We start from the raw sequence: 15,003 nt of genomic DNA, 5'->3' as shown, positions 1-15,003 counted from the left end.
GTTTTTCCTTATTTTCCATCAGAAAAGGTGTTGCTGTCAATGTTGTATTCCTGCCAATCCCTTTTTCACTTACTCAGTAGGTTCTTACTCTCCTGTTAAATATACGGTAGTTTGAGTTGTACTTAGTCTAAGTCTACAGCTGACATTATGTGACAGTTCAAATGCCTTTCTTGCATGCAGACAGGCATACTAAATATGGCACCTATTAATTTGTTGTTTCTCAGCTTTTGCGACACTCATTATGGAAGTGTTTAAATGTCTATATTTAGGTTAATAATTTCTTACATAGACTACTGATAGGCTATTTGCATTTAAAAGACCATCATACTGGCACACAACTTTCAAATTGATGTGCATGGCAACATGGAAACCTTTTCTTTTCTAATAGTACCTTTACTTCTGAAAAATGGCAACATGCAGCCACAAAGCTTCCTTTTCCTATTAGCATTGTCATTATGCCAAATTGTTTCATGACAAACGAAAACATGGCCTAATATCACCCTGTTAAAAACTATAAAGGTTAAGAGTATAAATGATTTGATTTCATACTTTGATTCTAAAAACACTTTTGCTTGCACTGAAATTAACAAGTGCCTAGTAACTATTATGTCAAACATTATGCCAAACTCCATTTGGAGATGGAATTCTTCCAAGTGAATTGTCAAATCAAGCATCAAACGGGTCAGACCCTAAAATCAAACCTAATATTTATCTTATTCACTGCAGCCTTTTAAGACGTCAAACTAAAGCCAATTTTTAAGTGAAACCATATCTAATCAGCAAGTTTGAAACAGATGGCAAAACATTAGTATTCCTCCGGAAAAAAGCTAGACTGCCAAACTCGCTTTCCAGTCTTTCATAGTGACTGGGGAGAAATATTGATCTCCATAACTTATTTTTAATCAAGTAGGCTTTAACTAACTCATGCTGCATTCATCTGCCAGATTCACAATATTCTATACTTCTCTGGAGGTTTGACCAGACACTGAATTGGACTGCTTTATATAACCAAACCAGATATCAATCAATCAAGGAATGGAGAACCCTGAAGAAAAACAATCACCTGGGCACAAACAAAGAGCCAATGGAACCGATCGTCTCAAAACTATGGATGTCTGTAAACCTTGTTAAATCTCTTAACTGAACCCAAAAAGTGCAAGTTGCTACCAGTCCCGTCTCAGGTGTCCTCAGTAGTGCTTCTCCTGCAGGTAATCTTTCATCTTGTTAGGTAAAGGCAGTTTCTGAATCAGGTCAATTCTCGTGTACTGTCTAATCACAAACCGACAAAGGTACTGCAGGGAGCGCACTTGCATAAATCGAGACACAGGGTTGGTTAGTCTGACGGGGTAGGTGGCCGACCCTGGTAAGCGAGATCTGGAGTAGCAGAAAGCTCCGCCCTCAGAGTCTTTGATAGAGTGTTCTATCAGGTCCACGATGGACGTGTGGCCCTCGACATCTGGCTGCTCGTAGAAGCTGAAACGGCCGTTAGAGTGTTCGATCCGGGTGTGGAGGGTCTTGTTCTGCGAACGGAAGCTCAGGCTGAGGAGGTACCTGTCGTCTGAGCTGTCCCTTACCAGGAACGAACCGTCAAGCAGGTTGACCAGCTTCTCCTCAGCCTCCCAGCGCGTGATGGGTCCCCAGTACCAGCCCTGTCTGGCCAGCTTCTTCAGCTCCTCAGTCAGGCTTGTCACCACCATGGGCCCACTGGTCTGGACCGATTCGTAGACCCGGCTGACCCCTGGGGCCGAGTTGGGGTCGAAGTTCAGGTGGTGCCTCACCCTTTCCGCCATTTGTCTGTCCACACCACTGAAGGCAGAAAAAGTCCTGGGGAAGTCAATTAATGGCAGCGGGGGCAGGAGAGGGGAGAGGGGGGGCAGGGGGTCTGGCCTGGAGCGCTGGAGCATGAGGAGCTCATTCACTGACTGCTCCATGAATAGGTCCTGTGGCATACTCACCAGATCGTGGTCCTCCTGACCTCCGTCTCCGTGAAGGGAGCCACTGTCCGCCTCGGCCACCACCTCCATGGGAGAGGAGCTATCCAGGCAGAAAGAGTGGGACCCCTCTGGGTACATTCCCTCATCTAAAGGCATTGTGTACTGGATGTAATCCTGAGGCGTGAGCCCTAGGACCACAGGCACGTGTTCGTCAATGTTCAGGTGCAGGTCACCGTTCTGGGGCTGCTGCAGGTTCTTTAGGGATTCCGCCTGGCCCTGGAAAATCCCCTCCATCTGGAAGTCGTGGAACTCCTTCCTGATGCCGTTCAGGTTGGGGCTGGGACTGGGACTGGGGGAGTGGACCATGGCTTTCACCTTCACCTCCATCTTAATGCAGGCCTCGTCTGAGGTGACGGGCCTGAGCGGCCACGGCGAGGGGCTGTAATGGTGGCTACGGAGGGATGCTGACCTCAGGGGCCGCTGGGCTTTGACCTCGTTGAAGCTGATGGGGACCGAAGAGGAGGAGAACGTGTCGTCGTCGTCCGCGGAGCCCATGGCCGAAGAGCTCCCTTTGACCTTGGCTTTCTGCTTGGCCGAGAGCCTCCTCTTCAGCGAACCCATCAGACCTTCGCTCTTGGAGCGGCTGCTCTTGTTGTGTCCCGCCTTGTCCTCCTCACCTCCGAGGTCGCAGCCTGAGAGGTCTTTGGTGTAGCAGCCCCCAAAGAGAGAGTCCTCCTTGGAGAAGTCTGCGGCCAGCGAGGGCTGCTGGAGCATGACAAAGTCCCCCTCCTCTTTGCCCTTGTTGATGTTAAGGGACTTGCAGATGGTCTTAAGGCTGATTTTCTTCATTTTAAAAGGCCCTCCGAGGTGGGGGCATGGGACGGGACGGCTCTCCTTATGTCCTGATGAAGGTGCTATCCACAATGTCCTCCCATCAGGATGCGCACAGCTAGTCATACAAATAGTAGAGCTGTCATCCCCTGTGAGAATACACAAGAAAATAGAAATCACTAAACAATTTTCTGATTATTTTTCAAATACATAGTCCTTTGAGGAGGAGTTCACTGAACTAAGTGAGAGCCTCCTTTACAATGTGGTTGTGACAATAGGCCTAGTACTGTCAATAACAATCAACAGCTTAGAAGCAAAGTGCATATCCTGGTATAGACTAACACACATATGCCTAAACGTTTCACGACACACCCTGATGTTTGCTGACAAAATGTTGTCCCTTAGATCATTAGAATCTGCAAACAATGACAGTATGCAAAGTGATTACTCACCATTGCATGCCTAGAAATTATGACTCAGATGGACTCCGTCCCTCAAGTTGTCACTTAATGCTGTAAAATAACACCAGACCAAAATATTAAAGCCGATCATAAATAGGAATAATTCAATTGTTATTCATTTCAGTTTAAACACATTCACATATCCATATGGGGTAACTCAATTTAATGAGTACAGTCACACTAAGTCTATCATGTAGCATCCTAGTCAGAAATGGATCAAAAATCTAAATGTATAGCACTGATAATAAAGCATGAGATAACTAGTGAATAGAGTAATTGTAATAATATCTACCTCCTAGGCCTCACCATTAAGTGCTAGCTTGGTCAACCAACTAGCAAGCTACCCAGCTTTGTTGGTTTGCCAAGTCTCTAACATTAAATACTATGCTTTGACTATATGCAGTTGTCATTGAACCATTAATGATGAATAATTCAGTTGAAAATCAACGATGAGACTGATCTTCATCAAATGAGCTAAGCAGCCACCCAGCCAAGCTGCATGGACATGTCTGAAGGCAGCTAGCTAATAACATCAGCTTCACCATCAGGCCTGCAGTGAGTCTTTCATTGTTGATTTCCCATTATCAAAAATACATCAACCAATTTTCAAGTTTTCACTGTGCTTTTTTTACTGGATTTTCACCGTGACAGCTCAAGATATGTGCAGTGAATTAAGTGCTGTTAGTTGGCTACCCTGGCTGACCACCATCCAAGAGGTTAGCTTACATGCTAGCTGGCTAAACTGGCTAAGCTGGTACATTCATTGTCAATAGGAGTCAATATGAAAAGATGCATTTATACGACTGCTATGTTTAGGTACTTACTCAGTTAGTTGCCCCTCTGCATTTGTGGTCATTCGAAAGCTGGATTTTTGTTATTTTCCAAAAATGGTGCTGTTAGATAAAGATGTTGAAGACGGAAGTTAGCGACTTGAACTGACTGGCTAATCTTGCTAGTTTAGCCAGCTAGCTAGCTAGCTTTAGCTGTCAAAACATCTCGTGGAAAGCAGGCTTTTATTCTAGCTACAGGAGCGAAACAAATAAGAAAGTGGGGTTGCAAATGTCTCCTCTTATGAGCTATGGTTGTTTATAGGTCGCAGTGTCATATTGATATTGTATAACAGCGATATGTCTTTCTCTCCCTTCTCTGAGACTTTCTGTCGGCCTCGTCGCTTCTCCCTTTGTTGCCTGTTGAGTTGTGGGAGAGATGCGTCCAGGGTTGCCAGGTGGGGCGGGTTACCGCCGAATGGGCTACTTGATTTTGAGGTTCTAGAAAGTTTAGGCTGTAAATTGTCAATCCCATCTGGCAACCCTGTGCTGAGGAACACAACCAATCACAGACGAGCTCGAGACTGGGACCATCTCCCCCAGGACACATTGAATAAGTCATTTTTTCCTGTAAATTAGTGATTAGCTATCCAACATGATTATGATGAATTATAATATTAATTGTATCCATAGGTATGGAGTTATATCGATGTCACAAATAGGTAAACTTGTATATTATATTGACAGTTGTCGGTGCAAAACAGATTTGCAGACTTGCATCTGTTTTTGCAACTTCAACTCTGAATATACAAGTCTACAAATGTTTTTTGCAACTACAACTCTGAAGATGCAAGTCTGAAAATCTGTTTTGCACCGACAACTGTCAATATACAAGTTTACGTATTTGTGACATCGATGTAACTCCGTATATATCACAACGAGACATGCGATTACATGCAAAAATGTTTCACAATGAGTGTAATTGATCTATTTTATTTTACCTGCTTTGGGTGTGATTACTTATTGTCAATAATTACTGTTGTATAGCGTGCAACACACACACACACACACACACACACACACACACACACACACACACACACACACACGCACGCACGCACGCACGCACACACACACACACACACACACACACACACGCACGCACACACACACACGCACACACACACACACACACACACACACACACACACACACACACACACACACACACACACACACAGAGAGAAGAAGTAGCCTACTCTTAACCACATAATTGTCTACTATACAGAGCTATGTTTTGAATAAGAAATACTACTATGAATGTACAAAAAAGTTGGCAAAGAACCCATCTTGCTATGATGGTTGGCATATTATTTAAGATGAATTGAACACAATGAAAATCTCAGACAATGTGCACTACCACCTGTACAGTGTGTCACCAAGGAGTTGAGAGAATGTGATTCAGAATCAGAATCAGAATCAGAATTATTTTATTATTATTAAGTATTTGCATATAGGCCTACAGTAAATTGACTTGATGAGATTGGTGCATAGGACATAAAAACAACAATATATAAGCGAAAGTTAAAAAAATAAAAATAAGAACAATAAATTGTGTAGGCTGCGCAAGGCTAGTGGATAGGAGGCATGTACAACACATGTAACATAAATATAAATTACACGGTCAGTGCATTGTATGTGTATGTATGAGTGTGTGACTCATACATAAACAGGGATGGGGGGGGGTGGAGGTTTCCCCCCTAATACCCTAATGCTTTCAGGACAGAAGGAGGGGGGGGGAAGAACAGTCAAGTGTTATTTTTGGACAGCATGAAAAAATAGCAAACTTTGAAAACACAGTAGTCTGAGCACAACGCTGCCCCTTCACTCCCACACACAATGCCAGCACTGTCTTCTGAGGAGGCTCAAGGCCCAGCTTGCTGCACCATATGAACCCAGCAGTCAAGCCTTCACTGAAATCACTTTCTATTTGTACACAAGTGTGGAAGATTATTTTCCTGAAGCAGCTGTTCTACCCAAATGTTAGACTGTGATTTAGAAATGCATGATCTGAGTTCTTTTGGGCTTTGCCAAAAGAAGTGACTAGCCTAATGCAATGCTCATCACTCACTCTCTCTCTCTCATTCATTCTCTCTTTCTCTCTCTCTCTCTCACGCACGCACGTACGCATGCATGCACATATACACACAGCACAGCTGTAATGAACACTCTCTAAGTGAGCAGATAGCTATTGACTGCTTTCATTAGATGCTCGCTGACCCCCTCCCTGCCTTGTGGCCTCTGTCGTAGAACACTAAACAGCCTCATATTTCATCCCAGAGGCACCGCGCCACGACATGGGACAGGGACACGCCAAATAAAAAATAAAAAGTTACAGTGAGGGCTTTTTGTTGTTAATACACACATGGAAGAAGAAATAGTCCCTATTCCACTTGTGTATAAAATGTTAAAGACCAATTAACTATTAACTACCAATTACTATTAAAAGCAATGACTACTATTAACTAGTATTATACGTGTAATTACAATGTTACTGTACTACAGAAATAAAGTGTTTAATAGTAAACCAAGTAAATCAAGTATTTCAATACCACAATAATGATTCCATTCCCCACAAAAGTGATGGAATCAGTATCAGCACTGCTTAGTAAATGATGTGGAAAAAGAACATCTAATTTGTATTCCAAAAACACTTCATGTTGGCTGTCCAAGTGTACTTTTTCACATACTTTCTATCTGAGATACAAGCTAAAACTTGAACTTTGAAATGATTCATTGGAGGTCTAATTAGTGTCAGTATTGTTTTAAAGTGGGTAATTGTGTTTACCGCTGGCAGGCTAATTTGGGCCATACACAGAATGTTATATTGTTTTTTCCACTCTGTTAAACTGTCAAGTGCAGAGCATAGCATAGCAAGCTGCTTAGGGCTGCTTATGTGCAGACAGGTTCTATGCAAAGACTCTAATTACCAGTCGCTATTAGAGTTGATCAGGCTGCCTTCACTTGTTACTGCATGTGGGCAGGGGAAGAGGGGGGGGGGGGCTAGCAGTTCTTTGAGAGCACCAAAGCATACTGGCAGGCAAGGGTGCAATGTTTTTACAAGCCAAATTAGACCTGACAAAGTAAGTTTTGCCCGGGTGATGTTCTCTGGAATTAAGACGAAACAACTTGCTGTTAGAGAAAGTATAGCCCAGTTTGCTCCTGACAAAATAAATGTTTCAAAAATGGTTAATTCCTTTGCTGTATTACCGAGGGTCAAAAAAGGGTTTTCTGTCAATATAATTCTCGACATATCAATGAATAATGTCATCACAATCATAATTTGATGAGACATGAAATATCCACAGGATATTGTTTGATTTATACAGCACAGCAGCACTAAAGGGGCTTGGGGATAAAACATATATATTTCTCATTTAATTGTATGTACTGTAAGCACAAGCAAAAAATGTCAAGTTGGAGCATTATTCTGTAGACATCGCAGGAGAATTATTCTCTTTTTTCCTCATCATTTCAAATAAAAGCTGTATCGGTCATAAATTATTTGCTCAATATGTCTGCGGCATCCTTCAGCTTGACTCAGTCCTTTGACATGACTGCTCCGCCAAGGGGGTTTTGTCGGGGGTCCCAAGGTGCCCACCCTCATATCCTCAACACTTGCAGTGGAGCGGAAGACGGGTACAGCAGGCATGTCAAGCAGTGACAGGGCCGGTGGGACCACTTGGGTTTTTGTTTCAGGAATGACTGGAATAACACAGAGAGGTTTTTTGCCTCTCAATGTAGCAGGGAAATGTACGGAATGAACGGATAATGTTTACCTCTTTATTTTCTGATATTTCCTGTTATGTTTCTAGCCGACGAGAGCAGTTTTTGCCACGTTTAGGATTCAGAGAGTGATTCAGGGCTAAATCAGTCCTTCAAGTCGCCCCTGCTATCCTCAGAGAGGCGTTGTAAGAAGTGTCTGAGGATTGTGCATTAATTACACTTACAACAACTGTATCCACACAGAATATAATGAGTCAGCTCCAGCACCCGTGCTGAATGTGAATGTTTCCTGTGGATGAACTGGGGAAATATCCTCCATGTTTACTCAACCTTGTAACACACTGGTCGGGTGCAATAACACATTACCCATGACTGTCACTACATATTATAAATTCAAGTGGTAATACTTGGTTATCTTGTTGCCATGCAGTATGTTTACAGCAATAATAGCTCTATCATGCAGATGAGTGTGCTTATTCCACATTGGCATAGGCTTTAGAGCTTTAAAAATAAATATCCCTTCATTCCCCCCCCCATTCCTAAGATAACTAGCATCACTTACTGTACATGGCATGATATATACAGAACAGCTTATAGTATGTAAGCGCTATTACTACACATTTAGAGCTGCACATCAAAAGCAGTTCACCAGCTGAGTGCTTCACATTAACTCACATGTTTAACTTTTCATCCAACCGACGAGTATCACAGCTCTAGCCTCACCTGTATGCTTCCACCAGATTGGAGTGGGAGTCTAGCTTCAAAGGGTTCGACACAAGATGGATGGCATCTCCCACCTTTTAGATGAAAACCTGCAAAGGCAAGTCAGCCTGCAGTGAACAACATACCTGATCTCACTCTTACAGTACAGAGCAGCAAAGTCCCTAGAGCTGCAATATCAATTCTGATGAGTAGTTTAAATAAACATACACTTACAGGAGGCAGGAGGGTGTGATCAAATATGATTTACCTATGAGGGGTCCCTAAAAATAGTTATGGACCAACTGCAGTGTAGCTAATGTGAAGACAAGCCACCTGCGACGTGTAATGTGAACACCTCAGAACCAGACAGATGATGACCTTGTGGAAACTGAACACACGCAAATGGCCGCAGAGGTCTCCGAGTTGACAACTGCTGGGAGCCGTCGTGGCAGATTAAGCAGCAGGGTTGTGAGGGAATGAGTCGACAGACGTTTGGCATTAACGACCAAAAGGGGTGATTGCAACAACAATGAGCCGCTCCGTGAGACAGAGGCCGATGACGCACACACACAGTCCTGTATTCATTGATCTGAAGTGAAGTTTTACTCCCTGAACGCCACTGATGGAAGCGACTGATCTAAGATACACGACTGGTTACGAAACAGTGAAGGTGGCGCACTGTGAAATATTATGACACGATCCACAGTCATAGACCACAGTCTGACCCTCTGCATAGTAGGCTACTTTCCATGGAGATAAAGGGAAACCTCCTCTGTTCTGGTTGTGTGGGGCCTGTCCCTCAAACGAGGTGACTTGTCCTTTGAAAGCTGTCGGAGTGGAGGTTGTCTTGTATTCTCATTGGGTATCAGTTGAATGTCAACACATTTTCTGTGTGAAGCCTATCTCCTCTCAACAGACTCAGCCTCTGTGTGTTGATGTATTAGATCTTGTTTTTGTGTCATGGTATCCAGAGAGCCACATGAGAATTGAAGCTGATAGAATAGTTTTGTAACAACAACATCAACTAGACAAGAATAAACACTTAAGCCATGTCAGAGTGAGGACGCCGTGCCTATTGTACGCCTAGTTAGGTCCCCAAAGAATGGCTTTACACGAGAACTCAAACACATGTTCAAAAGGCACTTGGTACCATACAGAGTTCTCAAGTACTGTGTGATTAAATTATTAGCACGTCAAATGATCATTTGTTAAGTTTTTAATTATCACCCTCCCTGATATATCAAATATGGGCTTCATCTTTCAAGTGTGAGAACTTAAGCAATTGGATTAGCACGGACAGAGCTGCTCTGAAAAAGAAATTAAGCCCACGCTTGTTTTGAGAGGTTGTGCACACCCGCTTTGATTCCTTAGCACACTGACTGATGTTTGCTGTGATATTAATTGAATGACAAGATAATTTGGGTGGTCTCAAAGGCTTCACTCAGTGTGCCAGACATTTAAAAAAGGCTTCTTTTCAAACACATTTGAAAAGATCATTTGGAGAGAATGGATGGATGATCCTTATTAAGATGTCAAAGGATCATGTGTGTGATGGACGTCGACAATTGAGACTTTTGACATTTGAGCTGGTGTAAGACCTTTTCCAGCAGTGCTGCTCAGCACAGAGAAGAATGTTGAATATGTGTCTTTACGTTGCCAAACTGAAAGCATGTTATGCATAGGCTAAATACAAAACAGTGACAGATTGACTGCAGAAATGCAATGGTGTCTATGGGACTGTAGCTGCTTAATGGTTCCTGCCAAGCCATCATCAGTAAGGAGTGACTCCGTAGGCTACATAACCTTAAATGACCGTTTTGTCATTTGAATCAATAGCAGCATTCCCTAAACATCAAATTTAGCTGTGCATGCAAACAGTACATCAACTTTGAGACTGTGCACACACACTGACAAGCAATATGATCCACTCCATCACTTCAGACCAGAGATTTATAAAAGTGACCTTGATTTGAGAATTGAGAAGCATGCAGGGCAGAACTGTGTTGCCTCTGATGGGTGGGTTGATTGTTGAATAGCACTACTGGTAGCTGGTTGTGAACAATTTCAGGGCAACATTTCTATCATCCCCCTGGCATAATCTCAACTCAACATTTTCATTCTTCATATGCTTATTCATGACTATTAAAATGTTCAACAATGGATACAACAACATAAAATGTGAATGCCTCATGCATTTGGAATTTTGGAATCATTGTTATTTGTTTCAGAACCAACAGAAAACGCGTGTTGGCTCATTGAATGCTGCCCATGTATGGAGCTATTTTAGTGCCACTAGAAATTGAATTGTATTTGACAGATTGAATTGAATATGAGCACAAACTGAATTGTATTTCACAGATCTGAATTGTATTTGACAGATTGATTGTTTATTATTCTACCTAGCCCAGAGTCCCCGGATGAGTGCCTCTAAAACTGAACTCGTATTTTGAGTAAAACTGAATTGTATTTAGAGAACTGAATTGTATTTTGCGAAAAACCGAATTGTATTTAGAGAAACTGAATGTGAAAACTGAATGAAAATAATGAAAACTGAATTGAATACAATTCAATCTGTCGAATGCAATTCAGTTTGTGCTCAGATTCAATTCAATCTGTCAAATACAATTCAGATCTGTGAAATACAATTCAATTTGTGCTCATATTCAATTCAATCTGTCAAATACAATTCAATTTCTGATGGCACTAAAATAGCTCCATACCCATGCTTCTCTACCAGGAAGTAACCAGGACACGTGACGTCGCTGCCGCGCTCCTTGAAAACAAACCCCGGGCAGACAATGTTGACATGAACAGACTGACACTTAACGGCTGAAAGTTGAAACTTTTATGGTGTAACATTTGTATCATTTTCTCTTAGCACACGAACGGATTGCAACCATACCTGACCATGGAGGTATCTCCACTTATAAAGAAGATCGGTAAGTTCAACGACGTTACCATAAATTGCGTTATTATCTCAGATAATATCTGTCACTTTTAGTTATTAGCGAGATAGATAACTGTTGTTAGCCTCGCATACAGACACACACTGTGCTTGCTTTCCTCTTGATCGTGTTACACTCTAGCTAGCTTGGCTGGCTGGCTGTACATATGTTGCCAACTTGTTGATTTCAGGCTAATGTTGCTAGCTATTGCTTGCTATAATTGGAGAAGATAATCTGTCCTGCACTTTTCTGCCTGCCTGATCTGATCTGATCATGCAGTTAGTTAACTAATGAGCACGTTTTTATTTCAACAGGCCATCCCTTGGTGGAGATCAGAGTCCGAGCACTGAAGAGCATCGTTTGTAAACTGGACCATTCCCTCCTGTCAGTCTCTGATCTGGTCCAAGAGAGGATGCTGTTCGTGGTCCTCCTGGAGTGGTTCAACTTCCCAGAGGTGCCCATGCAAGAGGAGGTCCTGGTGCTGCTGGGCACTCTGTCCAAGGTAACTACTCAGGTCTAGATCATGAGCTTGTCTTTTAAGCTTGTCTTAACCCGCTACGCCACCTAAGCGTCCCAGAGCTTGTCTTTTATGGTGTAACATCATTTTCTTAGCACATGAACGGATTGCAACCATACCGACCATGGAGTTATCTCCGTTGTTGATACAGTATCGTTTTAAAGAGTCAAGACACAACACTGTGTAAAGTTATTCAAAGTCGATTACAAGGAAAGGGCATGATATTGAATTATGAATTGCATTTATATGCTCTAACATTTCCCTACTACAGCATATATTTTAACACTGTGAGCCGTGTACTTTGCGCTGTAGTTCATAACTTCATTAGGTTGTAGGATTAGGCCTAAGCCGTTTGTTTGTCCGCAAAGCACCCGTCTGCAGCCCAGATGCTGAGAGAAGTGGGGGCAGTGGAGTTCCTGACCCAGCTTTCCCCGAATGTAGACGCCCGGTTGCGGGCTATCATCGAGGGTGTCTTTGACCAGCTGTTTCAGCTTCCAGAGCTACTGCCTAGTGGTCAAACCATATACTCCCATGAACATGTGACGATGACAACTAACACAGGTAGCGGTTAAAGTCATCTATGGTCTGTGACTTGAATGTGAATTCCATTCTTGACTACGTGTTTGTGTGTATTACTCTCCTTCTTATTGTGAGTGCTGCACACTGAAACTCCTTTCCACCGAAAAATGTAGAGCACAATCCCATTGTAATGTATTATATGGAGAAGATCGATCGATTATTTATATGCAGTGTTTTAGTTATAGTGTAATGTCAATGTTAAACTGTTATTGTAGTTCCCTCAGAAGAGGAGTCTCCAGTGGTGGGCTATTTCCAGACGAGCAGGCCAAGCCATGCAGACGTTCCACCGCAGAGAATACTAGGCATGTTGACCGTGGGGGATTCAACCCTACACATGGCATGATCCGAATATACTTTGTCATCTGGTTGATCAATTCATATCAGCAAATTTGAATGTATTATTATCTACTAACAGTATGGTGTAGAATGTTTTGTGATGATTCTCCTTTTCCATGCAGTGAGTAACTCCGTAAGATGCCTGAAGTTCTCCACTTTTCCATGGTTAGCTTTGACCACAACAGACCGACACATACTTTCATCTAATGAGAGGTGGGTGACATCAGATCTCTAGAGTTTTTAGACATGTATTTCCTTTTCAATGGCCTACGATCTCATAGACCTCATTAAGCACTTAACTTTCTGTTACTCTGTCTCAAATAGGTGTTTGTATGCAAAATCTCTTCATACTTTTTACGCAAGCTGTGACAGTGGGGTGCTGCGCATTTGTCCGATCAATATATACTTAATTTTTTGGTATTGTTTTTGTTTTTACAGTTCTCTGAGAAGTAACAATCCTAACTTAGTCCGGACCACGTGTGAACTTCTACATGACGTCATCATGCAGGATTTCCCAGCTGAGATCTTCCTCCAGAGGCCCAGTATAGTTCAGGTAATTCTTGTCCGTCATTCCAAACCAACAACCCCAGCTTGAAGATTTGACCGAATCAGATGCAGCAACCTAATGAAAATTCCTATCAGAGCGTATGGGGAGGTAAATAACATATTCTAATGTTATATATCTAATAAGCCCCAGAATATCAAAGGAAAGGGATATTATATCATCGTATTGTGACTTTTTTAGTGAGAAGCCTCAAACAAATTTTTAAAGCAAAACCTCCTTGAAATCTTTCCTTTAATACCTAGAATCATTTCAAATGAACAAGTAGTGTTCTTAGGGGGTGGGGTGGGAAAATGTGGAATTTGGCATCCTTCCTCCTCCCCTAGGATCACATGACCAGTCACCACTGGCCCTTCTGGTCGATAGAACCAATTAGATAGATTAAATGTGTCAGATTTAGAGGCATGACAGGACAACCGTTACTGACAGAGGCCAGTCAATTTGAACTTGGAACAAATTACAACTCCGATAATTCAATTCTGGGTGCCCTTTTTTATGTAGTGCGTGTGATTTTATTGTGTGATTTTATTTTATTGTGTGAGTTATATATTGGCCAGTGTTTTTTGGGCATCGAGTTCTCTCAAGTTTTAAGTGTTCTGCTAATACAGAGGTTCTCAACCCTCTCCTCTGGGACCCCCAGCCGCTCCACATATTTGATCTGTTCCACCACCAGCACACCTGATTCAACTGATCAAGTATAAAGCAATTATGGTTTGTACTTGATCAGTTGAATCAGGTGAGCTGGTGGTGGAACAGATCAAACAAGTGGAGCGGCTGGGGGTCCCCGAGGAGAGGGTTGAGAACCACTGTGCTAATACTATTAACTATTATTTCCAGAACCTTCTATCCCTACTGAGGCTGAATACGGGTGAAGGTGAGGTAGGCTACCTCAGGCTCCGGGCCGTAGCCTGTCTCCGTCAGCTCTGCGTGGGCCTGAGGAGCAGACTACGCTTCCACAGAGACCCCTGCTTCTACTCTGCAAAGCAAGGTCATATTTTATTAAGTTATTTGATATTTTCTATAACCCAAGAAGTCACACTGAGATACCGCTTAATAATTGATTCATCGCATTGAAGATGGGAAATCTTATTTGCATTACACCGAGTCTTAAGTTCTCAACCAAATAGGTTGTCATGTTGGATTCGAGATCTCAATCCAATTTTATGACCTTGTAATGCGTCGGTACTTCGAATTTGCCTGACATGTGCGCAAAGTGCACGGTGAACCTAAGGATTCAGTTCAGTTTCTCCTTCTTCTCCCATCACACATTGCATTGTTGACAGTGATGGGCGGCAACAGAGGTCAATAGCAGGCTTCCTCGTGCTCACGTGCTGCAGAAGAGGTAGAGTTTACACAAGTGGATTATGGGTAGTACAGTTGGACATTAGGTTTATTTACATTTTTGGCATTTAGCAGACGCCTTATTCCAAAGCGACTTACAATCAATACATTTGATTACTAAGCATGTGAATAATCAGTCCACCATTCGTAGCAGGAAGAGTAATCTAGCTCAGGCCCGGGCCATTGATAGAAGGAAAAACCTTCTCCTATCACCTTCTTCAAAACTTTTTTTTTTTATTTTT

General features: G+C 42.5%; 2 protein-coding genes across 3 annotated transcripts in view; one reads left to right on the top strand and one right to left on the bottom strand.

The window, feature by feature from the left end:
• Positions 1-1,187: 1,187 nt before the first annotated feature.
• Positions 1,188-4,260, bottom strand: socs6a (suppressor of cytokine signaling 6a; the record flags this gene model as incomplete). Of its 2 annotated transcripts, XM_080542840.1 has the most annotated exons (3): positions 4,051-4,066; positions 3,218-3,277; positions 1,188-2,914 (listed from the first exon to the last, which is right to left on the bottom strand). In XM_080542840.1, the coding sequence occupies exon 3, from the start codon at positions 2,889-2,891 to the stop codon at positions 1,188-1,190; it is 1,704 nt and encodes a 567-aa protein (XP_080398966.1). In that variant the 5' UTR covers positions 2,892-2,914; positions 3,218-3,277; positions 4,051-4,066. The 2 variants fall into 2 exon arrangements, with proteins under 2 accessions (XP_080398966.1, XP_080398967.1); XM_080542841.1 differs by lacking the exon at positions 3,218-3,277 and having other exon boundaries at positions 4,051-4,260.
• Positions 4,261-11,389: 7,129 nt separating this feature from the next.
• Positions 11,390-15,003, top strand: part of rttn (rotatin) — a gene marked incomplete at both ends in the record, with an annotated part of 56,946 nt that continues 53,332 nt past the window's right edge. The window contains 7 exons of the mRNA XM_080543615.1: positions 11,390-11,420; positions 11,741-11,928; positions 12,312-12,504; positions 12,738-12,824; positions 12,981-13,071; positions 13,297-13,411; positions 14,258-14,408. Coding sequence (XP_080399741.1) covers positions 11,390-11,420; positions 11,741-11,928; positions 12,312-12,504; positions 12,738-12,824; positions 12,981-13,071; positions 13,297-13,411; positions 14,258-14,408 — 856 coding nt within the window. The remainder of the gene's footprint in view (positions 11,421-11,740; positions 11,929-12,311; positions 12,505-12,737; positions 12,825-12,980; positions 13,072-13,296; positions 13,412-14,257; positions 14,409-15,003) is intronic.

The sequence above is a fragment of the Nansenia antarctica genome (genome assembly GCF_963989245.1).
Source record: "Nansenia antarctica genome assembly, chromosome: 12".
Taxonomy (NCBI): Eukaryota; Metazoa; Chordata; class Actinopteri; order Argentiniformes; family Microstomatidae; genus Nansenia; species Nansenia antarctica.
This window is presented reverse-complemented; position numbering and strand designations above follow the sequence as displayed.